This window comes from Coenobita brevimanus, chromosome 97, assembly GCF_032717465.1.
Source record: "Coenobita brevimanus isolate Jiangsu-jjx chromosome 97, ASM3271746v2, whole genome shotgun sequence".
Lineage (NCBI taxonomy): Eukaryota > Metazoa > Arthropoda > Malacostraca > Decapoda > Coenobitidae > Coenobita > Coenobita brevimanus.
Window position 1 is genome coordinate 46,456,462 of NC_137050.1, and position 26,925 is coordinate 46,483,386.

At 41.4% G+C, this 26,925-nt stretch overlaps 1 protein-coding gene across 1 annotated transcript in view; it reads right to left on the minus strand.

Moving 5' to 3' along the window:
- LOC145413688 (uncharacterized) overlaps positions 1-26,925 on the minus strand; it is a 616,371-nt gene that overhangs the window by 480,074 nt on the left and 109,372 nt on the right. Inside the window, exon 4 of the mRNA XM_080283343.1 lies at positions 5,893-6,009. Within this exon, the coding sequence (XP_080139469.1) occupies positions 5,893-6,009 (117 nt within the window). The remainder of the gene's footprint in view (positions 1-5,892; positions 6,010-26,925) is intronic.

The following is a 26,925-nucleotide window of genomic DNA, read 5'->3' on the forward strand; positions in this document are numbered from 1 at the left end:
ATGCTCCTCTCAAGTAACTCATTTCCACTGCTCTCACTCTTGACTTGTTCCCCTTTTGCAAGGTCCATGCCTCGCTTCCATACATCAGAGTAGGGATCATAATACTATCATGCAGTGACATCTTAACTTCCATACTCACCTCCATATTTCTCATCACTGCTTTCAGTGTACCAACAACCTTCCTTCCCTGCTGTACCTTTTCACGCACTTCATCCCCCAAAGTTCCATCCTTACTCATCACACTACCTAAGTACTTTAATGCACTCACATTCTCCATATCCTTACCATCCAACCTCACTGCACACTCTGTGACTTCATTCCTCTCAAACACCATAACTTTACTTTTGTTTACATTAACTTTCAGATTCTTCCTCCTACACACTGTCCCAAATTTATTCACCAAATCTTGCAACTCCCATTCATCTTCACTCAACAGTACTGTATCATCAGCAAAAAGCAACACCGGAAGCTTCCAAATCTCACCCTCATTCATTAGAGCCACCCCCACATCCACTGCCCTACCCTGCACCTCCTTTACAACCCCATCCATGTATATATTAAACAGCCATGGAGACATCACACAACTCTGTTTCAGTCCCACATTGAGATCAAAGAACTCACTCAGCTCACCATCCACTCACACCGTAGCCCTAGCTCCCTCGTACATACTCTTCACAGCACTCAACAATTTCCCCTCCACTCCATATATTCTTAATACCTTCCACATACCTTGCCTATCTATTCTGTCATAAGCTTTCTCCAAATCCATGAAGGCAGCATACACTTTCCTTCCCTTCTCTAGATACTTCTCCACTAAACATCTTAGAACAAATATCTGATCTACACACCCTTTTCCCTTCCTAAATCCCCCTTGTTCTTCTCCAACTAGCTCCTCTGTCATATGCCTAACCCTATCAATGAGTATTCTACCATATATTTTACCAGTCACACTAAGAAGGCAAATACCCCTATGGTTACCATATACTTCTCTCTCCCCTTTTCCTTTGTATAAAGGAACAATTATACCTGATTTCCAGTCCTCTGGAACCCTTCCCTCTTCCCTAGCCAATCTACACAACTTCCATATCCACTCCACAATAATCTCACCCCTATACCTAAGCATTTCACCACACACTCCATCAAATCCTGAGGCCTTTCCCAACTTAATCTTCTTCATCGCTTCCACTACTTCCGCCCTGCTGATCTCTTCCTCCCTCCTCTCATCTCTTCTTCTCCCCGCCATTCCCCAACCACTTATACTCGCACTGCTCTCACTCTCTACATTCAACAAATCCTCAAAGTGCTCCTTCCATCTCCTCAATTTCTCTCTCTTCTCAACCAACAATCTATTATTCCTATCTTTCACTCCCCTACTATTTCCCCTTTCACACTGCCTTACTTTCTTGACCTCATTTCAAAACAATTTCTTACTCTCCCTCCATTTCACACTCAGATTCCTCTCAAACTCTTCATCCACTTTCTTCTTACTCTCCTTAACCAGTCTCTTAACCTCCCTTCTCCTGCTCACATATACCTCTCTCTTCTCTCTCTCATCTTCTCCCCTACCTCTACTCGCTAACCATTCACTATATGCCTTCTTCTTTTGTTCCACAGCTCGTTTCACCTCATCATTCCACCATGCTGTCCCTTGCACATCCTTGCATCTCTTCCTCATGCCATAAACCGCCTCACACGCTGCGCCTATATCTTCCGTGAATATCTTACATACGTCTTCCACCCCTTCCATCTGCTCTAGCTCATACCTTCCCAATCTTTCTTCCATTATGCTCTTATACTCTATCATTTTCTCACTATCTTGCAATTTCTCCACTCTTCTCACAGGAGCTTCTTCCTCCTGTCTTCCCCTTCGTCTCCTCAACCACTTTCTTTGCAGCTCTACCTTGGCCATCACTAAGTGATGGTCCGAGACTCCATTCCCCCACCCTCTCCACACTCTTGCATCCAACACTCGTCTTCTCACTCGTTCATCCACACACACGTAGTCTATCATTGCCTTTCGTTCAACAAGTTCACCATCCATCCTCCTCATTACTCTCCATGTATATTGGTGGATCATCTTATGTCGAAAGTAGGTGTTGGCTATTGCCAACCCCTTACAAGCACAGATGTCCACCAAAGCACTTCCATTTCCATCTACGTCAGCTGGCACACCCCACTGACCAACCACTCCATCCACTCGTACATTCCCAACTTTGCCATTCATGTCTCCAATCAACAGCACTCTCTTGCTCCTCTCAAACTTGTCCATACACGCTTCTACTCTCGTCCAAAACTCATCTTTCACTCTTGCCACTCGATCCTCTGTCGGGGCATACACACATACAATCGCCCACGCTTGTATACCTACTTTCATCCTCACCCATACAATCCTTGCACCCACTGTTCCATACTCTCTTATATTCTCCTTCCACTTCTTGCTTATCATCAGACATATTCCCTCTCTTGCCCTCTCATTCTCATTTAATCATGCTTGTTCTAATGCTATCCACACCAAGAAGAGGGCCTATAAAAGGTACCAGAGCGAACCAACCCCTGAATCACATCTTGTTTATGTTTCTGCCCGGAATCGTGCTAAGTCTGTTCTTCGCTCTGCTAAAAAATAATTTCGTCCGTACTCAATGCTCTCAACTCTCCAACTCGAATTCTACCCGCTCCTTCTGGCACCTTGCCAAAAACCTTTCTATGAACTACTCATCATCCTTCCCTCCTCTTTTCTACTCTGATGGTTCTGTAGCTATTTCTTCTACCGATAAAGCAGATCTCCTCGCTCAGACTTTCTCCTCCAGTTCCACCTTGGACGACTCCGGTGTTGTTCCTCCATCACTTCACCCCTCTGACTTCCTCATGGCTGACATTAAAATTTCTTCAGCTGATGTATTTTCTGCCATCACTGGCCTTAATAATAACAAGGCATATGGGCATGATGGAGTCCCTCCTCTTGTGCTCAAGAACTGTGCTTCTGTGCTTACACCTTGCCTAGGTAAACTCTTTTGCTTTTGTCTTTCAACTTGTACATTTCCTTCTTGCTGGAAGTTTCTTCTCATTCAGCCAGTCCCAAAGAAGGGTGACCATTCCCAACCCTCTAACTATCGTCCAATTGCTTTAACATCCTGTGTCTTAAAGGTTTTCGAGTCAATTCTTAACAGAAAAATTTGAAAGCCTCTTTCCAATCACAACCTTCTTTCTGATCGTCAGTATGGGTTCCATCAGGGACGCTCCACTGGCGATCTTCTCACCTACCTTTCAGACTCCCAGTCATCTTCCTTTTGGAATTTTGGCGAAAGCTTTGCCATTGCACTTGATATCTCAAAGGCTTTCGATCGAGTCTGGCATAAATCTTTAATATTCAAACTACACTCTTACGCTTTCTATCCTTCTAATATTGCCTTCATCTATAGCTTCCTTTCTGGTCGTTCTATAGCCGCTGTTGTAGACAGTCATTGTTCTTCTCCTAGATCTATCAACAGAGGTGTTCCTCAGGGCTCTGTCCTATCACCACCTCTCTTCCTATTATTCATCAATGACATTCTATGCTGTACATCTAATGCTATCCACTCGTACGCTGGTGATTCCACCTTTACCCTTCCATTCGGTTCTCGCAACGTCCATCTCAGCAGTTACTGCAACAAACAAGGGGTGAGGCTATGGTACACCTAATGTCTGACTTGGCTCGTATCCCTGACTGGGGTAAAAATAATCTTGTTGTTTTTAATGCATCAGAAACTCAGTCTTTACACTTATCAACCCGACACAATCTTCCACAGCAGTACTCACTAATGTTTAATAATATCCAGCTTAATCCTGCATCATCCTTTAATATGCTTGGGGTTTCAATCACTCGAAACTTATCTTGGAAAGATAATATTGCATCTCTTGTAAAATCTGCTTCCAAGAGATTAGGTGTGCTGAGCCGACTTCGTACCTTCTTTACCCCTGCACAGTTGTTGACTTTATACACGGGTTATATTCGCCTCCCCAAAATGAGTATTGTACTCTACATGAGTACAATTCTCATGTGTGGAAAGGCTCCCCACATACGGCTCTTCTCAATAGGGTGAAGTCAAAGGCTTTTCGTCTCATTAACTCTCCTCCAATTACTGGCTCCCTTCAACCTCTGTCTACTCGCCACACTGTTGCAGCATTATCTCTTTTCTATCGTACTTCAATGGTCACTGCTTCTCTGAACTGTCTGGTTGCATTCCTCCACTTCTACGACGGGTGCGTAGCACCCGTCTAGCAACAAACTCTCATCCCTTTCTGTCCAACTCTCTACTGCAAGAGTTAACCGTTACTCCCAATCCTTCATTTATGCAACAGGTCAGCTCTGGAACTGTCTCCCTCTGTCTGTATTTCCTACTTCCTATGACCTCCAGTCTTTCAGACGCAGTGTGTCCAGGCATCTCGAAATGAACGGATCTTGAATTTGGCTCTTTTGTATTGTTTCTGTTTTTCCTTGGAAGAAACTGTTTGCGGGCTCCTGGCCTTTGGTTCCTTCTATCTTGCATAAAATAAAACACTAGATAATCCACCTGGCCATTTCCCTTTTTGTTTCCTGACCTTCCTATGCCAGATGCTTTGTTAATTCAATATAGCCCTAAGATACTCTTTTTCTGAAACTGTCAGGTGAATCATTTGCGTTCACACTGGGATCTGCATTTGCAAATTAAAAAAAAAAAAAATCAGGTCAATCACTGTATGTCCTTATGGCCTGTTAAATTTGCTAGAAAAGTGTAAGTAAGATGGGGAGCTCGTGGATAGGAAAGAGAGAGACCTAGGATAAAATACAGGGATAGGGTGGAGAGATACTGTCTGTTAAAGGTGGGGAGGGGGTGCGAACTGGGGGAAGGGCAACCTGATGACAGATGACAGGGTGACAGGGGAACGATTATCTGTGGCTACCCCTTGCGGAATTAAGGCACCTGGCATTAGGTAGATAGATCGATTAAGGGATGGATAGACAGATAATTCTTGGTTTTCCTTTTACATATATATATCTTTCCTCTAGAAGGTAGATGAATTTGGATGATCGGCAAAGGAGGATGGATAAGAGCTGGAAATATGAGGAAAGGCCAAACAAGATCACCTGTTCCTGTATCCCGGTCGCTAATCACTACCAGTTATTGCCATTTTGAACTGGTGTTTAAGGCTTCCTATTCTTATGTAGACAAACTTTGCTGAGAAAGAAACATACGAGTTTCTTTAGCAAAAATGATGTGAGCTTAAAAAAAAAAAATCATGTCAATGCTTAAACAATGAGTGACACAAAAGTATTCAATCATTCATCATCCAATCGTACGTTGCCCCATGAGGCGTAGGAGCCCGGGGCTAGGCAAGTTGGTCCTGCCATTTCAGATGAGAGTGACCAGCCTCACTCATCCCTGAGTGGCATTACGTGGGCAATAAACCCCAACCATCCCTTGGATATAAACCTACACAGGCTCAATTCGACTGAAGCACTGTAATTATCCGCTAAACCACCAGACGCCAAAATTTGGTTATATGGTTACCACCCAGCGTAGTAAATGGTTTCCTGGTGTACAGGAAACGATTTGGCTTGTCACTCCATATGCAGAAGGAAAAGGAAAGAATGAAGGAAAGAACGACAGAAGAGGGAGTGTAAAGTCACCCATAGGCTGAAGGACGAGGAAAGAATGAGGGAAAGAAAGAAAATGATGGAAGGGAAGAATGATGGAGGAGAGGAAAGGGCAGACACCCGAGAGCAGCAATGCATCGAGTGAGTGGATGGTGAGTGCCCCCACCTACCACAAGATACAAGAGTAACAATTTATTATTAATTACTTTGTATAAGTGTTTCAGGCAATGAATGAAAACCAGACATCTTCAACAGTATCCATCTCTAATTAAACTCACCGGTGGACAGTTGATCTCATCACTGGCGTCACCGCAGTCGTTGTCACCGTCACACTCGAAGGCAGCACGGATGCATTTGTTGGTGTTACAACGGAACTGGTCATCCTGACACTCTACCTGTGGTTGTGGATATCACGTGATTGGTCAGAACATATACTCTGCAGAGGATTCACTTTGTCTACAAGACGTGATGTGAAGGAAGTGAAGACAATACTGAATATGAAGGAATAGAAAGAATAGAGCGAATACTGAGGAAAGGAAAGAGTGGCACCGTCGACGTCTTTCAGACTTTTAGATTACTGGTACAAGGATTACAAATCCAAGCACTGCTGGATGGGTAAATCATGGAGCTAGTAGTATATCCATTCATACGATCGCTCATGTTCTTATCTCGTTTGCTCCTTAAGCGCTGGATAGGGCGCCGTAACTCTGTGGGGTCGATGCAACCGGACGAGAACCCATTCGAGTGCATATGCGTTTCTCATCCCCCCTCCAGCGCGCGCACGCAGGCACGCACGCACACGCGCGCGCGCACACACACACACACACACACACACACACACACACACACACACACACACACACACACACACACACACACACACACACACACACACACACACACACACACACATCCCGAAAGACGGATAGTAAACTGCAGAGTTAGTTTTCTGCGGTCCACAGGGTTCTCGTTAAGATAAACCTGGGGTTGCAAATAATAATAATAATAATAATAATAATAATGATAAATAACCTTCCTGTAAAATACATATGCTATGAAACACATGTACTCACTTCAGAGAACCTTTACCCATTCGTACTTTGAAAGTGTGCAGGGTTAGTTTTTGCCACCAGTTTCACTCAGAGGAGAAGGTCTGGTGAGGCAGTGGACTTCATATGGACTGCCCAAATTCTCTACAGTTTCTGGGACTGGGTAAAGTAAATGTGCAGAGTGATTGTAGAAGATAGAAAGAAAGGAAGGCAGTAAAGTGAGGAAAAGCATAACTGAGTATAGAGAACAGTGAAGGACTGACGTGACTGGGTAGTATAAACATCGACGAGAGAGGAGAGACGAAGGGCAAAGTGAGGGAGAGGAGAAATAGGTAGGTTGAATACAGAGCACAGCAAAGAAGTGAAATCATTGGGTAGTGTGGGCGCAACGAAAAAGAAGCAAGTGAAATAAGGGGGTAATTACACAGGAGGAGTGGAAACAAAGAAAATGAAGTGCATATCTGTTGGAAGAACTGAATTGGTGGATGGAAGGTGAGTCAGACATAACCTAAGAAACCCATGTCTCGTATGTGTGTGATCATAACAGATTCTCCACACGAAAGGAGGTGATTGGGTATTACCACACAACCTTAATTAGTAGCAAAACATACTAATTGTTCCAGCAAACAGCAAAGCAGTCTGTTTTCACAACATGTGTAATTGTTGTAAAGTCAGTTTTTTACACTAACCTGCACCATGCTAATGACATAGATCTACGTCTCCCTCAGAAACGCCAGTGTCGTAGGTCGATGTCCTGTAGCATTGAGAAGTCATTGCAAGCAATCGAAGTAAAATGGAAGGTAACGTATCTCGCTAAATTCAGATATTCCTCCTCTACACTTACAACACTTGATTTAGGAGCGCGGGAGGCGAGTGACAGTCTTCACAGGGTCACAGCCGCTCTGCTCTCTCAGTAACCTTGAAGATTTCAGAGGTCGAGTGGCACCAACCTGACTCGATTCAACCAGCTTACTGGCTTTAGTGATTACTTTTAAAAGTGCCGGGATTATTATATTGATGTATTATGTCCATTTAGCCAGAAAAAAAAAATCCAAAATCGGCGGGCATAGAGTTTTTTTTTTTTTTTTTTTTGCCCAGCATAGTACGAGTTAAGCAAAACAGCATCAAATTTTTACGAAATAAAGTTATTGGGAAAGAATTTAAAGTATCATAATTTGCTGCTCAACTATTAATCGTAAAGACCATGGATCCAATCTTTAGAATTCTCACCCACCATTCCAGTGGCTGAGGAATTACGCATCCAGGAAATATGTTTTCAGCCAACACCAGATGAAAATATTAAAATGTGGGAAAATTCACTGCCAGCAAATGGGATGATCAATAATCATGTAATGTTTTCTGATTATCAAGTGATTTTAATACTGTAAAGAAACACTGTTCGTGAGAGATGCAGCAAAACAATAAGCAAACAACTGGGGTGCTTTTTTCGTTACAATCTGTTTTCTTCCTGTTGTGAGGCAGTTGCCGATCCAAGATGGTCTATGTATATCCACAGTCATCCAACAGTGTGTGCCATACCATAATTAAAGTAAAGGGGCACTCAGTGGAGCACATCTCTCCAATGAGGGCAACATAATTTCCAAACCACTCTTCATAATGGGTTAGGTTTCCTCATCACTGATTAGAGTTTCATTAAAAAGGTTTTCCAGAACCACAATCCGGAAAAAAAAAATTCTGAATACAAATCCGGAATACGATCCGGATCGGTCCCAAAAGTTAATTGTTCCTTGGAACATTGGCTATCTACCCACCAAATTTGGTCCAAATCTCACTTTTAGTTTTTGAGTAATCCTGACAACAGGCAAACTAATACAAAACAAACAAATAGGGGTGAAAACATACTGTCCTTGTCAGAGAAAATAATGCAATACCTCTGCATTGTATTGCCATTATGATTCCGACAGCTCGTATCCATATGGTCTATTCCCCTAAACTATCCGTCAAATCAGAATCATTTCAATCAGTCTAATAGAGTATGTACTGTATATGATTTTCCCAAATCAAAGAGCTATAGTTTAAACACATACAGGTACAGTCTCCTCTCACAATGCATTATCCCAACATTCAGTAACTATGCTCCTCTTTTAGTATAATTAACTATATCCTAAAGCACAATTTTGTTTTGTTGCCTGTAGCTGTTTAACCCGAGGCGCCCCGATGACGTACAGATACATCACCACATTTTGTCACGGTAACACCCGACGACGTATCCATACATTTTGCAACTGCGAGGTCCGTCATTTGCACATTTTTCAAGTTTCACGGGTGATTTTTGGTAGGCATATGTGGGAGACCTTCCTCTACCCAACACCAGGCGGGAATAATGCCTGGCCCCCACCTGACCCACCCGCACGCCATTTTCTCGGCAACTCACCTGTTAGCAGTGACCCAGCCAGTAAAGACATGTCGCACCACGGTCTCTCCAATGACGAAATTCAAGGCGAAAGTGATTCCTGAGGTGGAGGACAAAGGAAGAAATAAGCCAGAGGAAGAAACAAGCAGTAGTGATGAGGCAGTAACATTGTAAAAGAAGGTGCCATATGTTGATGTTTTTGGTGAGTGAAGAACGCTTATAATCGCCTATATTATTGTCTGAAAACCAATATACTCTTGTACTACATATAAATTCGTACCAAATAAATAAATATTACCAGTTAGGAATGGTTTGAAATACCTACCCCTCCCACAGAAAACGTTTTCTCTCGAACCTGGCCTGAGAGAACAAGGTAACAAGGTCAAGGTACTCTTACTTCTACCGTATTTCTAAACTCAACTGGGCACTTTCTCTCTGAGTTTTCGATGTTTTTCATAAAAAGTGGAGGTTTTAGCAAAAAAAAAAAAAAAAAATCGAAAATCTGCCGGGATTGGGGGGGGGGGTCATTTGTGAAAAATCTGCTGGGACGTGGAGGGTTAACAAGACTTTGTAAAAATATTGCTTAGATGGTGTATGAATTACGATTCTCCAGTACATAATCTGGTTTACCTGAGGGTTCTAAGTTTGATCTGTGCTTATTGCATGACATTGCAATTCTTTAAATACTTTCTCTTCTCACTCAGTAACGAACCTTCCGTCCATGGCACTCTACAGAATGCCTTCACCATTTTGTGTCTTTACCTTGCTGCTTTACACCTCTCCTTCCACTCACTCCACTATAGTACACCCTTATTGCCAGTACCTTTCCGTGAATACCCTACATGTGACTCATCAGCTTCAAAAAAGAAAAACAAAGCTCAACCACTTTTTAAAGTTGATTGTGTCACTTCAAGACAATTGGGCGCATCACTGCTGTCGCCGACTTCGTTGTCACCATTACATATATATATGAATTTTCGAATCTCGAATGCCTTTGTTAGCACTATTGAGAGGTCCCTTTCAACATTATTTTTTGCGGGTGGAAACATTACCTGCTTTGGTAAAGGACTGTCTGGTGATGCCTGGTGTAAATCGTTCCCAGTTTAAAAATAATACCGAATTGATGTCAGCCTTGAACGAATAATACACAATGAAGCATCACACAACCTTTACATCAGGAGCAACTGAGATCTTCAACGTTATCCTCAAAACAAGCAACAGAAATACAGGGTGGTCCATACATAACACTCCTCTTCCACTCCCCCCGGGTGATATTTTTTAATTTGTGGGAACGGCTCAGACAGTATTATCAGCATCCACTCCGCATCATTTATATATTCCCTAATCCCACAGCCACACCCACACTGACAGTAGACCAAGCCGTCCCCTCAGCACATAAGACACTACCAGGTGTGTTTCTAGTGGAGCACGAATTGCCCTGCATACACACTAAGGCTAATTACCTCTGATCATCGGCCTTTTCTCATGCACAAATGAATTCAAACACGATAACTAATGAATATTGCATATCATGACTACCGTAATGTAATTTAATTATCTGAAGACAGTCTTCATGTCCAAGTGGGATATATATATAAATCGGTTGTTAGGTCTACTCTCATCTGCATTAGAACCCAGTGAATCCCATGTAAAAGTTGTCATTCTCCTCGAGCCCACCATCCTCCTGAGGAACAGGGAGGAATCTGAAGGACGATTGCATAACCAAACCAAGCAGTGGAGCCACCTGCTGAAGACATAGTACCACAGGCTAATCTGTGCGAGATAAGTCGAGGTAAGAAGTACTAGCGATTGCTATCAGTGAAAAATCCATTTTTGGTAACAGAATAGGTAGCACAGTAGGTATACTGCTACAAGCAAGTTGCCATAATCCCCAACCGTGTCATACTCACCGGAGGACAGCCGATCTCATCGCTATTGTCACCACAGTCGTTGTCACCGTCACACTTGTAGGACCCTCTGATGCATCGGTTGTTGTCACACTTGAACTGGTCTTCGGCACACTCTCTCTGCAGGTTGTAACATCTAAATATACTTCATCTTCCTGTAGTGGCTTCACATTTCATATCTTATCCCATCTCCACACCCCTTTTCATCTAACAGTCTTGGTTCTCTCTCTCTCTCTCTCTCTCTCTCTCTCCCTCTCTCTCTCTCTCTCTCTCTCTCTCTCTCTCTCTCTCTCTCTCTCTCTCTCTCTCTCTCTCTCTCTCTCTTCGTTTTACAAAACTATTAAGATTTCCTAAGGGAAACTGTTTTTTGTTCTCTCTTGTTTTATCTTTCCTTTATTGTTGGTGTAATAATTATTTTCCCCAACTCTTCTTATGTACGCCCATTGCGCTCGCCAAAAACTTTAATTTGTAGGCCGAATGACCTAAAGATTAGAATGCTGTTCAGTACCTGGTCCTGACAACTGGCGACACTCTTAGCCGAATTTTGACTGAGGTTTTGGTAGATTTTTTTGGCACGATCATAGTCAGGTATTTTCTTGGAAATAGCCTTTTTTTTTTTTTTTTTTTTTTTTCTTAATGTGTAATTCCAGTGTCACAAACATGTTTATTACTGTGCATATTCACACAACTTCATGCTGTTCTGGAGGTACTAAGGTAAATAGTGACTTTTCTTTTATAATCAGGTATTTATGATATGGTTATTTAATGCTTTCCACAGTCACAGGTGTCTCTTCTTAAACAAGTATTACTTATTTTAATGAAAAATAAATGAAACAAGAAAAATATATCGTTAGATTATCTCAGCATAAGTACTTTAAAAAAATGCTCATGGGTGCAGTTATTTTAATGATCTGTAATATGGCCTGGCGATGTTTGAATGATATAAGTATAACGAGCTAAACGTTACTAGAAAATCGTTCCAGCTGAACCTACAGATGCATTTGAAATTCGATTGGTAAGTATCAATTGTTTTTGTAATATATATTTTATTTATAATCGCCCGCTGTTTGCAAGGATAGGTGATATATATATATATATATATATATATATATATATATATATATATATATATATATATATATATATATATATATATATAATCTCCTCAGCCGTTTCAGTGTCCACTGCAGGACGGCCTATCCCGACCGAAGTGGGGACGATACAGCCAATGTATCTTTACCGATTGGCTTAGGCTGTGTGGTAGAGTCTGTATGTAGGGTGAGAAGTGCTTGTAAGTGTAATTGTAGTGTTGGAGTAGCTTTGGATGTGTGTGTAGTCTGTGAACCAAGTGTAATCGGCCTGCACAAGCCGACTGGGTGCAGGCATACTTTATAGTAAGCGACACTGGTTCAACCACAGCATCCCTTGTGTCTGCCAATGCAGTACGTGGCCAGAAGAACGCTCCCAAAGTTTATTACCCTGGCGGGGCGTGAACCCTCGTTCTTCAGTGTACGAAAACACACACTTTACAATTGTACCACAGAAGCTCCATATATATATATATATATATATATATATATGTGTGTGTGTGTGTGTGTGTGTGTGTGTGTGTGTGTGTGTGTGTGTGTGTGTAATAATAAAATAATAATAATAATAATAATTGGTTTATTGGGTTAGCAGTGATACACTGACAGTGTACATGGGGTTCACTTAACATAGTTTATGCTAAATCTAGGACTAGACTGAGTTAATCATGTGCACGATGGATGGAGTGACACTGTTCTTGTACCGGTCAGTCCTCGGCGCTCTGAACGGCACAAGCTTGTTCATGTGCCTTGTAGCGCAGCGTGGTGGGGGAGCGTCAGGTGGGAGGAAGTGTCGGTGACGAGGGTGACATAATAGCCCCCTCCCAAACTTCCCCAGTGCCTCCCGATGCCTCTCGGAAAGCCTTGGCAGACTCAGGGTAGTCAGGGCGTTGTCGTAGCCGTCATAGGCAGGGCCCAGAATGATCTTGCACGCCCTCTTCTGTGTCCTCTCCAGCTGCAGTTGTTGTGTGATGGTGAGCGAGGAGGACCACGCTGGGGAGGCATACATGAGGGTAGGGAGTATGAAGGCGGTATAAACTTCACGCAGCTCCTTCGCTGGCGTTCCCAGTGACTTGAATCTATGCAGCATGTACAGTTTATATGAGGCTGTCCTCACTATGTTGATGATGTGTTGCTTCCAGCTCAGCCAGTCATCCACCGTTACACCGAGCAGCCTAGTGGACTGGACCAATTGGAGGGGATGGACGCCCACTGACAGCTGGGGACGAGCCACGGCCTGTGAGGAGGTACAGAAGTGCATCACCACGGTGTTGGTGTGGTTGATTGTCACTTTGTTCTCCTCAGTCCACTTCTTGAGTCTGTCCAGGATGGACTGGAGTGGCGAGTAGTCCGGCTGCCTGGTGTTGATGGGAATGCCAACGGTACTGTCGTCAACATACTTCCACCGATGTGGGGTGTCCGTGAGGGCATCGTTGATGAGGACGAGGAATCACAGTGGACCCATCTTGGTGCCCTGTGGAACCCCGCAGGTCAGGGGGAGGAGGGAGGTGATCGACCCCTGATACCTGACGCCCTGCTGTCGCTCGGTGAGAAAGTCAGCCAGTCACGCTGTCAGTTGTGGATGGAGTCCCAGTTGTATGGCCTTGTTGATGACAACAGTGTGGTCAACAAGGTCAAATGCCTTTCTAAAGTCAACAAAAGCGACAGCCAGAGAGGTGTTGCGTTTGTCCAGGTGGCTGTGCAGGAAGTCAAGAAAACTGACAAGGCAATGAGTAGTGGAGGAGGACTTCATATTGCCAAATTGTTGTGTATCTATTGAGTTTTTAATTTTATCATATACCAAGTCGAAAACAAAATCCTCGCAAATAAGGCTCAGGATGGAGGTAATGGCAATTGGTCTGAGGTCACTCAGTGACTGTGGGCTATGGATTTTGGGGATGGGTGTTGCGTAGGAAATTTTCCAGTCACTGGGGCAGGAGTTTTGAGATAATGAGGCATTAATTATGGAGGACAGTGGGAGTGCAAGTTCTGGGGCAAATTCTTTGTAAATTTTGATTGGCAGGTCATAAGGTGTAGTAGATCTGTTATGTATCAGTTTCTTCAATTTTGTAGCTACGTTGGCCACCTTGATAGAGGGGGATGGTGAGGGGGAAGAGAGGTAGGCAGGTAGGAGAGAAGGGTGGAGAGGGAGCAGACTCTGACAGAGAGAGGCAAAGTGACTGTTAATCTCTCGAGCTGCTAGGTCAGGTGTTTTACCTAGGAAAAGGAAACTTAGCAAAAGGGTAGATCTCTTCACAATTATGATTTAGTCAAGATAGGACCAGTGAACATCTGCATAAAGATCCACAACAGGTGGCAGGGAGGGGTGTTACGGGTCACAGAAGTATGTGGCATTAGCGGGTGAGCAATGAAGGCGTGGGGGGTGGGGGTCTCATAGATGGGAGGGATTTACTTGGCATATCGAAATTTTCCACAGAGGTACACCTCCACCCATCCACATTATTTACAGGACTGTATCCTGAAGACCCGCCCTAGCACGGAGGACGAGATCTCAAGGGCTTTCCCTGCACTTTACATAGACTTAGACCTTCTCTCCGAACAGTTTTAGACAGATGGAGCAGGTGAAGATCCTCATCTACTGCATCCATCTACGTGGGGAGACGATGGTGGCAACGTGTCAAACCGAATTCTGAGTTTACAATAAGTTAACAGCCTTCATAGGTGATGGTGGTGTTGGTGGATAAGCGGTGTAGGTAGAAGGTACAGTAGTGTAGGTGGGAAACTAAATTCTAAACAGAGGTATGCCTCTGGTCTGATCAAGGTTTATGCTGAATGACACCCGAAGATCATCATTTTTAGGGAAGACAGGACCTCCGAGAGCCACTTCAAAGGTAAATAAAATCGTTCAGTAGTTGTTCCACTAATATAGTAAAACTTTCATTTGTCATGACAAGATTTTTAAAATCCAACAGACATGACTCTATTCTTGCTAATATCAAAGATCACTCCAATGATGATCACTGTCAATAATGCATTACACTGTGTAACAAAAATTTACTTATTCAGTTTTTTGGTCTTGTTAGACTCAGTTTTCCACGATGTTTCCAATGGAGTATGTTGTTTGTCTATCTCTAGGTTGTTTATTTCCAGTCTTGTTACCGCACGCTGATGTGATGGCACACACACACACACACACGCACCATCTGTGTCCAATGAGATGTCGTTTATTAGATCATTACTGCATCATGCAATGCGGATCGAGTCAGTTCATTCGATGAGCTAGCCTCACATTGCTAGTTTGGCTATTCCTAAAAGTGTTTCTATTGATGAAAATGACCAGTAGATGTTCTTGCGAGCTGTCAGCCATTACATTTTGTTATGTATGTGGAGAATATACTGGACCAAAGATGATCAAACACAAAATCCACCTTGATACCAAATTTGTTCATGCATACAAAGCAAATATTGGCGTGGCAATTGGCGACCAAGATAAGGATTGGGCTCCGCACTACACTTGTAGTAGTTTGTTACTCTGCACTTGAAGCTTGGCTGCGAGGAGCGAGAAACAGTGTGGTGAGAGCCTTCGAATCACCACGACAGTTGAAATTTTTTGCATGGTTTATATACTTTGTCTCTCCAAACCCTCTGCATTTTACTTTCATTTAGTTAATTTCCTCTCTCCACTGTCTGGTTCCTGCGAGCCACTGGCATTGGCTCCAGGGTAAAATATTTTTTTGCCTAAGAAATCTTGATGAACTCTGGTGACGAAGCAATGGCCCTCAGTTCCGTGCAGCCCTTAAGTGGGCAGGGGGTGCTAAGAATCCCACGGTGTAAAAATAAGTTTATACATCCAAAAAGAACCTTGAGAATAGGAAACTGGAATGTTCGAACTCTCAATCAGGCTGGTAAAATGGAAGAACTTATTTCAGTGTTCAAGGAATACAAGATGGATATTCGTGCACTTACAGAAACGAGGTTGCTTGGAGTTGATAAAATGAATTTGGAAGATGGTATTACTATGTTGGTTTCTGGTAGGAGTGATGAAAATCATTACCAAGGAGTAGGCTTACTGCTGAGTAGAGATGCTTGTAAGGCAGTATGTGGGTTTGAACCAATTAATGAGCGCTTGCTTTATGCTCGTTTAAAATCTGACCATGGTAATATCAGTATGGTTGTAGGGTATGCTCCGACAAATGAGGCTGCTGATGAAATGAAGGATGACTTTTATGAGAAGCTGCAGGATGTAGTGAATAGAGTGGCAAGACATGATGTGTTAGTTTGCACTGGTGATTTTAATGCAATTGTTGGCAGTAGTAGGGATGGCTTTGAAGATTGTATGGGTAAGGAGGGCGTTGGTATAACAAACGAAAATGGGGTGCGCTTTGGAAGCTTTTGTTTGGCAAATGACCTTATGATTGGTGGAACTATCTTTGAGAATAGAAAAATGCATGACTACTTGGATTTCATCATGTGGTAAATATTGTAACCAGATTGACCACATTGCAATTAGCAGAAGGCATAGGAGTTATTTGCAAGATGTTTGTGTAAGGAGAGGGGCAGATATAGGTAGTGATCATAAAGTTGTTGTGTCAAAGATTAAAATAAAACTTAACAGAAACGTTAATGGTAATTGTACAGGAGGTAATAATTATGATTTTGATGAGCTGAGAAATGATGAGAACACGAGGGAAAAGTTTCGTTGGGAATGTAGGAACAGGTTTCTAGTCCTGCAGACTTTGATGGAATCTGAAGACAATGATATTAATCAAATGTGGAGAGAGGTAAAAGAGGTTTTGCATGAGAGTGCTAAGGTTACTATTAAGAAAAAAGGGAAAGCGAGAAGGAAAAAGTGGATGTTAGATGAAACATGGAATGCAATTCAGAAAAGGAAAGAGGCTAAGTTAAGAAGTGAAGAACAACATGCTGATGGCCAGGTAGTTGAAGTACTTAGAGCAAAGTACTGGAGTTCACATTCTGAAGTAAAAAGACTCGTTAGACGTGATAAGAGGAGGCTATATGATGAAAAGGCGACAGAGACAGAAATTAAATCAAGTAAAAATGACGGTAAGAGCACAAGAGCAGCGTATCAGGCCATAAAGGAGTTAACTGGGACTGAAAAGAGAAGGAAGGAAATACCTGTACGAGATAGAAATGGTAATTTGATGACTAAAGATTTGAATACAAAAGGAAGGTGGAAAGAGCACTTTGAATCTGTTCTAAATAGACCAGTCCCAGCTGAAGAGGACATTTTGCCAGCTGAGAGAGATTTGCAGATAGAAACAGGGGATATAACTTTGGAAGAGGTAGCAAAATCTATAAAGGAGTTAAAGAATTTTAAAGCCCCAGGAGAGGATGGAATATTCCCTGAAATGCTTAAGGTGGAAAATGACGAGTTGATGAATGCGCTTTTGAAAGCTTTTAATGTGGCTTGGGATAATGGTGGAATTCTAGAAGTGGAAAAATGGAGTGATTATAAGAATACCAAAAAAGGGAGATTTAAGTGTGTGTGGCAATTGAAGGGGGTTAACTTTGACACCTGTAGTTGCAAAAGTTTTTTCCAAAATCTTGTTGAACAGAATAGAGCCAGTAATTGATACAATTTTAAGAGAAGAACAAGCGGGACTTAGAAAGGGTCGAGGTTGTAATGATCAGATTTTTATTATAAGGCATCTAATGGAACAAGCTAATGAGATGAAAATGCCACTTAGTATGTGTTTTGTGGATTTTGAAAAGGCGTTTGATAGTGTTTCACGTGGAGCTATGTTGAAAATTATGAGATTCTATGGTATACCAGAAAAGTTTGTAAATATTATTAGAACCCTGAATGAAGGTACTTTCTGTAAGGTAATGGTGGGTGGTTCTTTGAGTGATCCATTTCAAGTTAGGTCAGGAGTGATTCAAGGAGGAGTTCTTTCGCCATTGCTGTTTGTTTTGGTTATGGATTATGTTATGAAAAAGGTTGTAAGGAGAACACGTGCAGGAATTAACTGGAAAGAAAATAAGAAGCTGATGGATTTGGATTATGCTGATGATATTGTACTGATTTGCGGAAGTATCTACGAGATGCAGAGGGTGCTTGATTGTTTGGTGGAGGATGGAGAAAAAGTGGGATTGGTAATAAATTGTGGAAAGACTGAAATTATTAATATGAACGTGGAGAACCAAATCGATTGTGTAATTGGGAATAATGTGGTCAAGAATGTAGAAAACTTTAAATATCTGGGAACGATTGTATCATCTAATGGATCATTAAACAGTGAAATTAAGGATAGGATTAGACAGGCTTGGCGAGCAGTTGGAATGTTGAAATCTGTTTGGAATAATAATATGCTTTCGGTACATACTAAAGTGAAAATTTACAAGTCCATGGTTAGACCAATTTTAATTTATGGGCATGAGTCATGGTACATTATAATTGTAACAGATCAGAAAGTATTAGGATTTGAGAACAAAATACTGAGAAGGATTCTTGGGGTAAAGTGGCAAGACAGAGTTACAAATGCAAGAGTAAGGAATATTACGAGAGTGGAACCAGTTAATGAATATGTAAGACTGTCTCGCTGGAAGTGGCTGGGGCACATATACAGAAAAGAAGGTAGTTTAATACAGGATGTGCCAGAGTGGACTGCTAGAGGAAGAAGAGGTAGAGGTAGGCCGAGGGAAACCTGGTTGAGGACAATGAAAAAAGAAGTAGGAGAGGAGTGTTGGTGGGACCTGAATGAGATGGCAAGAGACAAATATTGGTAGAGAGAGTTCATTGAGGCCCTATGCATCCCGTGGGGTGCCACAGGAAATAATTGATTGATTGATTGATTATATAAATGGTGTAAAGAGTGTTAAGGGCAGAAAGAACATTGTATATCCAAATTTGCCTTCTTCAGTCTCTCTGGTGGCTCACAACGATGAGGTGGCGATTCCTGTCCTTCCTGTGGGCACAGAAGTTGTCTTTGACCATGGGGATATCATCAATGACGGAGGGGAAAGTGATGCTGAATTGTATGTTGGAGAATGTTCCAGAGACATTCCACACTTTCCCAATCAGCAGGAACTGGATGACTTGGTCAGAGATTTTGGACTCATTAAGTCCAGTGCTGAGCGGCTGGTGTCACGTCTAAGTGAATGGAACTTGCTGGATCCCAGTTGCAAATTGAGTTATAGGAATTGCCATGACAAGTTTGCATCCTTCTTCAAATTTTGTGAAGAAACCTCGTTTTGTTATTGTTCTGATGTTAAGCATTTGTTCCAAGCCATGGGAGAGGATTACAAGGTCTGAGAATGGCGGTTCTTCATAGACAGTTCTGTGAAGAGCCTAAAAGCTGTACTTTTGCTTAATGGCAATGAACTCCCATCAATTACAGTTGCACATTCTGTGGAAATGAAAGAACACTATGAAAATGTGAAGATTTGTCTGACAAAGGTCAAGTACTCGGATCACAATTGGGTGGTTTATGTGGATTTCAAAATGATTTCGTTCCTACTTGAAATGCAAGGCGGTTATATGAAGTACTCATGTTTTTTTATGCTTTTGGGACAGCCGGAGCAACGCAGAACATTTTGTGAGGAAAGACTGGCCTCTTAGAGAAAGACTCATATCAGGCACATCCAGTGTTCTGAGACCTGCACTGATCTTCAGAGAGAATGTATTGTTACCACAGCTACACATAAAACTTGGTCTTGTGAAACAATTTGTGAAAGCCATCGACAAGGATGGCGATGCATTATTGCATATCTGATCAGTGTTTCCCAAGATGAGCATGGCAAAGGTGACAGCTGGCATATTCACCACGCTGCAACTTCGAAGAATGCTTGCAAGTCATGAACTCCAGGGCAAGATGACCGATGATGAACAGCACGCTTGGAATACTTTCATAGGGGTTGTATAAGGTTTTCTTGGCGACCAGAGAAGACCAGATTCTGCACAGCCAGTCGATAACCTGATCACCGCATTCCACCGGCCTGGATGCAGAATGTCAATCAAATTGCGCTATCTGCATTCCCACTTTGATTTCTTCAAAAGCAACTTGGGTGCAGTCAGTGAGGAGCATGTCGAACGGTTCCACCAGGATATTCTGCTGATGGAAACCAGATATCAGGGCAGGTGGAACGAGGCAATGATGCTCAATTACGTTTGGGGATTGTTGCACGATTGTCATCACAGCTGCAGAACAATGTCAAGATCAAAAGTGCATTTCTAGATAGTATGTGCCCTATATTCCTTGTGATGTTACGGTTTGCTCATTTTCTAATTGTATTCATAATATACACCCGGAAATATAAAAATTCTTTGACGTTCTCAACATTCTCAAAACGGCAACAAGTTGCAGTTCCTGTCCTTGTATGATACATATGTTGTTGCACAATTCCTATAACTCTAGGCTTACACCAAAACAAACAGCATATTCGGAATTTATGCATTGACACTGATCAGAAATTGCATAAAAATCAATATAATAAAAAAAAATGGCTTAAGTTTGTTACACAGTGTTATTCTTCGACACGAGCAAAGTATTCTTGCGACATGAAATGTAACTCGTATCAGGTGAAGTTTTTGAATTTTGTATTATAAAGGTATTAGTACTTAACAAAAAAAAAAATGCATGACTAACTGATAGCCTTTCCATCACAAATTGTGTGCAAACTCCACTACCTTTATTTACATACTGTTGTTGACACCACAGTGACCATTTCTGACCCAAAAGTCAAAAAAATTATTTTTGTGTATTTTCACGTGCGGGATTTCCTACCATTTCGCGCTGTGTCGTCGCCTGTGATAGCTAAAGTTTTTGTCTGGTATTTTTCTGACACTCTTTGGACTTACCCCAACCTAATGCAGACAAGAATTAAGTTGATGTCTATTACCTTCCTCGTGAGTAATGTACAAATGAACAGACAGACACACACGTAAAGAACTTGATATTGTTTACACTAGTGATTGCCAGCAAAAATTTGCGGGACAAACTAATACTCCTTCTATCACAAAATATTTTGCAAATACTATTATATTTGTTTCCTTACTGTTACTTAACCCAAAGTCACAGATTCTGACCAAAATGGTGAAAAAATTATTTTCGCAGATTTTCGCGTCTCGCGATTTCCGTCTGTTCTCGTGCCGTCGGGTTGCGTGGGATCTCCATAATGTTTGTGCATGTTCGAAACAATACTCAATTTATCCGAACTACAACCTGGTCTACTATGGAAAAAAAAAAGTGTCAGCAGCCACCCACTTCCCTCACAACTCGGAGAGATATGTCACAGTCACTTAATCAGGAGCCACATCAGACTAATTTGTATGGCGAAAATGGAAGTGAGAAGAAAGAATTTCTGCGAGCAGAAAGTAATTCTTTACAGGTAACAGCCTCGGTAGAATCGTAAGTTAACAGTAGTTTTGTTAAGATGTTGCCTTACCCTTCATAGTTTTGTCATTGCACTCACTGGGGGACATTCAGTCTCATCAATATTGTCGTCACAGTTGTCATCACCATGACACCTGTAGGACCTTATGATGCATTAGTTGTTGTCACATTTTGACGCACATCATTTAATAAGGCTATATGAAAAGCATACATATACCGCATCTGACATAGCATACAGTAATTGTGGGATTCCATTATAGCACCTGGCTTTTGTTGTTGCTGTTGATGTTTTGACCCTGGCTGAGGTTAACGTGAACCCAATGGATTGCCGAGTGAGATTCCCATTCTCCTACAGAGCACTACCCTTCTCGGTAAAGGAAAGAGAGTTGTGGGAAATTTGTATAACTGGTCAGTCAGACAGTCACGTGTCAAGGCGCCTCTCTCCAAAAATCTGGATCTAGTTAAACAAAGGGTTTAACTCTGGATATACTTGGCCTTAATGTTCTCTAAGCACTTTACATCTCCAATCTAGAAAGACAGTTTTTTCTGTAACACTCAGAAATTCATACTTTTCTTTCAGTCCTATCCTTTTCTTTACTTTTGTTCCACAGTGGCTTGGCTATGGTATTTCTCTGGGTTAGAACACAAAGAGGAGGAGGTTGGAAGCAGGAGCGTAGGAAGATGATGTTGAGGAAGAAGTGCTTCTACTAAAAAAAGAATTTTATCACAACCACGAGCATTCGTGAAAGCATAATATATACGAAATTTTGCATACTGGTTGACCTCCACCAGAACCAGGTCATGCGCAGTTGCCACCTGGGAGGACCATCCTCTATTGGGGAGGGTGGCCCCCGGGATCCCTATCAATGATGACATGTACCGACAAGTTTTACTTCCTCAAGAAAAGAAACAGTGATAATACTTCCAAGCAGACTAGGCAAAAGAGAGAGCATGGGATTCCTTTTGCTCTGTACAACTGCCAGCAATCGGTACTAGGAACTTCAAGAAATGGTGGTATAGTCGTTTTTTTTTTTTTTTAAATCTAGAAACAAGAAATTTCGCACATATGTACACATCCACTAAAACCATATTTTAGGCGGGTCGAGATCCCCATGCGCCACCCCCCACCGAAGAACAGCTGTTTAGTGTGGTGCACTTTTCCTGTGCTACCTTCAGTCACTCCAGTGCAGTACAGTTTCATTAACAGTATTTTACATTCAGTACTCATCAAGTGGATTGGGAGTATAAAGTGTACTATGTCACGGAGTAATAAAATGATAACAGATGCGATTTTTTAAAACCATAGTTTCACTTGTAAACAATCGGCTTCCTCAGCGCTGCCACAGCAATCACTGTCACTTTCAATAAAGAAGTTGTCGTTAGCAAAATTAGATTTTTTTCCACCTTTTTTTTTTTTTTTTTTAATTACGGATGGAAACATCATACTTTATGGTGAAGAACTGTACAGTGGTGTAGTTTGTCAATTAGATGCACTTAAAGTAATGCTCGATTGTTGTGAAATTTATATATATATATATATATATATATATATATATATATATATATATATATATATATATATATATATATATATATATATATAAATATATATATATATAAAAGGGGTGGCCAATTGATTTTGAGTTGTTTTACGGGGAGGGACACTAACCCTCCACCAACCCAGTTGTCGATACGCTGGGGGCACGCATGGTTTGGTTATATGGTTACCAATCAGCGTTGTAAATGGTTTCTTGGCTTACAGGAAACCATTTGGCTTGTCACTCAATGTAAAGCCACCTGTAAAGGAAAGAAAAGCAATAAGAAGACACAGGAAATATTGGAGAAATAGGAAGAGAGGAGGGCAGACACAGAAAGAATGATAAAGGCTAAGGAAGAAGTAGGCAGCACTACATCAAGTGAGTGGATGATGGTCGCCACCACCTACCACTCTCTCTCTCTCTCTCTCTAGGCATAAGAGTTATCTGCAAGATGTTTGCGTAAGGAGGGGAGCAGATATAGGTAGTGATCATCAACTCGTTGTCTCAAAGATTAAAATAAAACTTAAGAGTAATGTTAATGGTTATTGCACAGGAGGTAATAATTATGATCTCGATGAGCTGAGAAATGATGAGAACACGAAGGAAAAGTTTCGGTGGCAATGTAGGAACAGGTTTCTAGTCCTGCAGACTTTGATGGAATCTGAAGACAATGATATTAATCAAATGTGGAGAGAGGTAAAAGAGGTTTTGCATTAGAGTGCTAAGGTTACTATTAAGAAAAAGGGAAAAGCGGGAAGGAAAAAGTGGATGTCAGATGAAACATGGAATGCAGTTCAGAAAAGGAAAGAGGCGAAGTTAAAAAGTGAAGAACAACATGTTGATGGCCAGGCAGTTGAAGTACTTAGAGCAAAGCACTGGAGTTTACATTCTGAAGTAAAAAGACTCGTTAAACGTGGTAAGAGGAGGCTATATGATGAAAAGGCGACAGAGACAGAAAATAAGTAAAAATGACGGTCAGAGCACAAGAGCAGAGTGTATCAGGCCATAAAGGAGTTAACTGGGACTGAAAAGAGAAGGAAGGAAATACCTGTACGAGACAGAAATGGTAACTTGATGACTAAAGATTTGGATATAAAAGGAAGGTGGAAAAAGCATTTTGAATCTGTTCTCAATAGACCAATCCCAGCTGAAAAGGACATTTTGCCAGCTGAGAGAGATTTGCAGATAGAAACAGGGAATATAACCTTGGAAGAGGTAGCAAAATCTATAAATTAAAGAATTTTAGGGCCCCAGGAGAGGATGGAATATTTCCTGAGATGCTTAAGGTGGAACATTATGAGTTGATGAATGCGCTTGTGAAACGTTTTAATGTGGCTTGGGATAATGGTGGAATTCCAGAAGAATGGAAAAATGGAGTGATTATAAAAGTACCAAAAAAAGGAAATATAAGTGTGTGTGGAGATTGGAGGGGGATAACACTGACACCTGTAGTTGCAAAAGTCTTTTCCAAAATCTTGTTGAACAGAATAGAGCCAGTAATTGATAAAATTTTAAGAGAAGAACGAGCATAATTTAGAAATGGTCGAGGTTGTAATGATCAGATTTTTATTGTAAGGGATCTAATGCAACAAGCTAATGAGATGAAAATGCCACTTACTATGTGTTTTGTGGATTTTGAAAAGGCGTTTGATAGTGTTTCACGTGGAGCTATGTTGAAAATTATGAGATTCTATGGTATACCAGAAAAGTTTGTAAATATTATTAGAACCCTGCATGAAGGTACTTTTTGTAAGATAATGATGGGTAGTTCTTTGAGTGATCCATTTGAGGTTAGGTCAGGAGTGATTCAAGGAGGAGTTCTTTCGCCTTTTGCTGTTTGTTATGGTTATGGATTAAGTTATAAGAAAGGTTGTAAGGAGAACAGGTGCAGGAATTAATTGGAAAGAAAATAAGAGGCTGATGGATTTGGACTATGCTGATGATATTGTACTGATTTGCGAAAGTATTTACGAGATGCAAAGGGTGCTTGATTGTCTGGTGAAGGATGGAGAAAAAGTGGGATTGGTAATAAATTGTGGAAAGACTGAAATTATTAATATGAACGTGGAGAACCAAATGGATTGTGTAATTGGGAATAATGTGGTGAAGAGTGTAGAAAATTTTAAATATCTGGAAACGATTCTATCATCTAATGGATCATTAAACGATGAAACTAGGAGAGTATTAGACAGGCTTGGGGAGCTGTTGGAATGTTGAAATCTGCTTGGAATAATAAATATGCTTTCCGTACATACTAAAGTAAAAATTTACAAGTCCATGGTTAGACCAATTGTAATTTATGGGCATGAGTCATGGTACATTATAATTGCAACAGATCAGAAAGTATTAGGATTTGAGAATAAAATACTGAGAAGGATTCTTGGGGGTAAAGTGGCAAGACAGATTTACAAATGAAAGAGTAAGGGATATTACGAGAGTGGAACCAGTTGATGAATATGTGAGACTGTCTCGCTGGAAATGGCTGGGGTACATATATAGAAAAGAAGGCAGTTTAATACAGGATGTGCCAGAGTGGACTGCTAGAGGAAGAAGAGGCAGAAGTAGGCCGAGGGAAACCTGATTGAGAATAACGAAAAGAGAAGCAGGAGAGGAGTGTTGGTGGGACCTGAAGGAGATGGCAAGAGAGAAATACACTATTGGTGAAGAGAGTTCATCGAGTCCCTATGCATCCCGTGGGTTGCCACAGGAAATAATAGAGAGAGAGAGAGAGAGAGAGAGAGAGAGAGAGAGAGAGAGAGAGAGAGAGAGAGAGAGAGAACAATCTATTATACTATAGCACTAGCCGTGTGTCTGTATGTGGGTGTGGGTGTGGGTGTATTTTGGGCAGCCAAAACTACACATTCAAATTGCACCAAAACTGGCACAAAAATCGCAAAAAAAAATCGCTGATGTGAATAATCTTGGTCCCATCACGTCTGAAAACTTTTACTATATTTAATAAGCAATCACATTTTGATCAAAAAAGGCCGCTCCCGGCGCCCTCCATAAGATCTCCGTAGAATTTTTTGCCCGTAGCTATAACTAAATTATATTATAGCAGCGAGAGACCCCTCCGCAGGAGCAAGTGAAAGGGGCCCGAAGGGCCCACGAGCACTTGTATATACTGAAGCCTTACTTTACATTTCCATGAGGAGCAACACAAACTTTTAACCATATACCAAATATACCAAAGGAATATACGGACCAACTAGGCTAATTTAACCTTACGAATGGCCTCCTATCATACATTAATCAATCCTATGAATCAGGACGGAATCATTTTCGGAGACTCGCCCTATACTGTTGCAAAAGATCCATCCTGTGTGTGTGTGTGTGTGTGTGTGTGTGTGTGTGTATGTGTGTGTGTGTGTGTGTGTGTGTGTGTGTGTGTGTGTGTGCCTAACGTCACTGAAGGATTTGAAGGTGAGTTCAAGTGGTTACTCCGAAGGTCTTCCACTATATACAATTTTCCAACCATGATTTTCAGAGATCAGCCCTTCTCACTAAGTTAAAAATTTTAATTAGTTAACTGATGCCGTATATGGATCTGAAGTCTTAGGAATTGAACTCCCCATGTTTCTTGAAGGGATCATCCCCCTTTTTTTATTTAAAAAAAAAAATAAGAAATAAGGGAAAGTGAAATACAGTATGTTTTTCAACTAAGCGTCTTAGGTCAGATCGCTTGGTTCCTGCATAATAACTTCCACAATAAAAAAAAAAAAAATCCACCACCGTTTTAGGGGACCAGCCCCCTCCAAAACCTTTGAAGAATACAAAATTGGGGAAGGAGTGCAGACATCACTATGATTTAACACTTTATGTAGAATGGGCTCCCATTCGCATACAGCTACTACTAAAATGACAAAGACGACAACGACACCGACTACAATGACGACGATAAAGACGACGACGACGATTCATTGTGTCCGAGAGTATCACCCCTTGACATGTGCCACCACTGCAACTACGTGGTTTTTAAATGACAATACTGGCTTCATTTGTCGCAGCATTATTTTTCTGAAATTCATTCAAGTCTCCATGAAC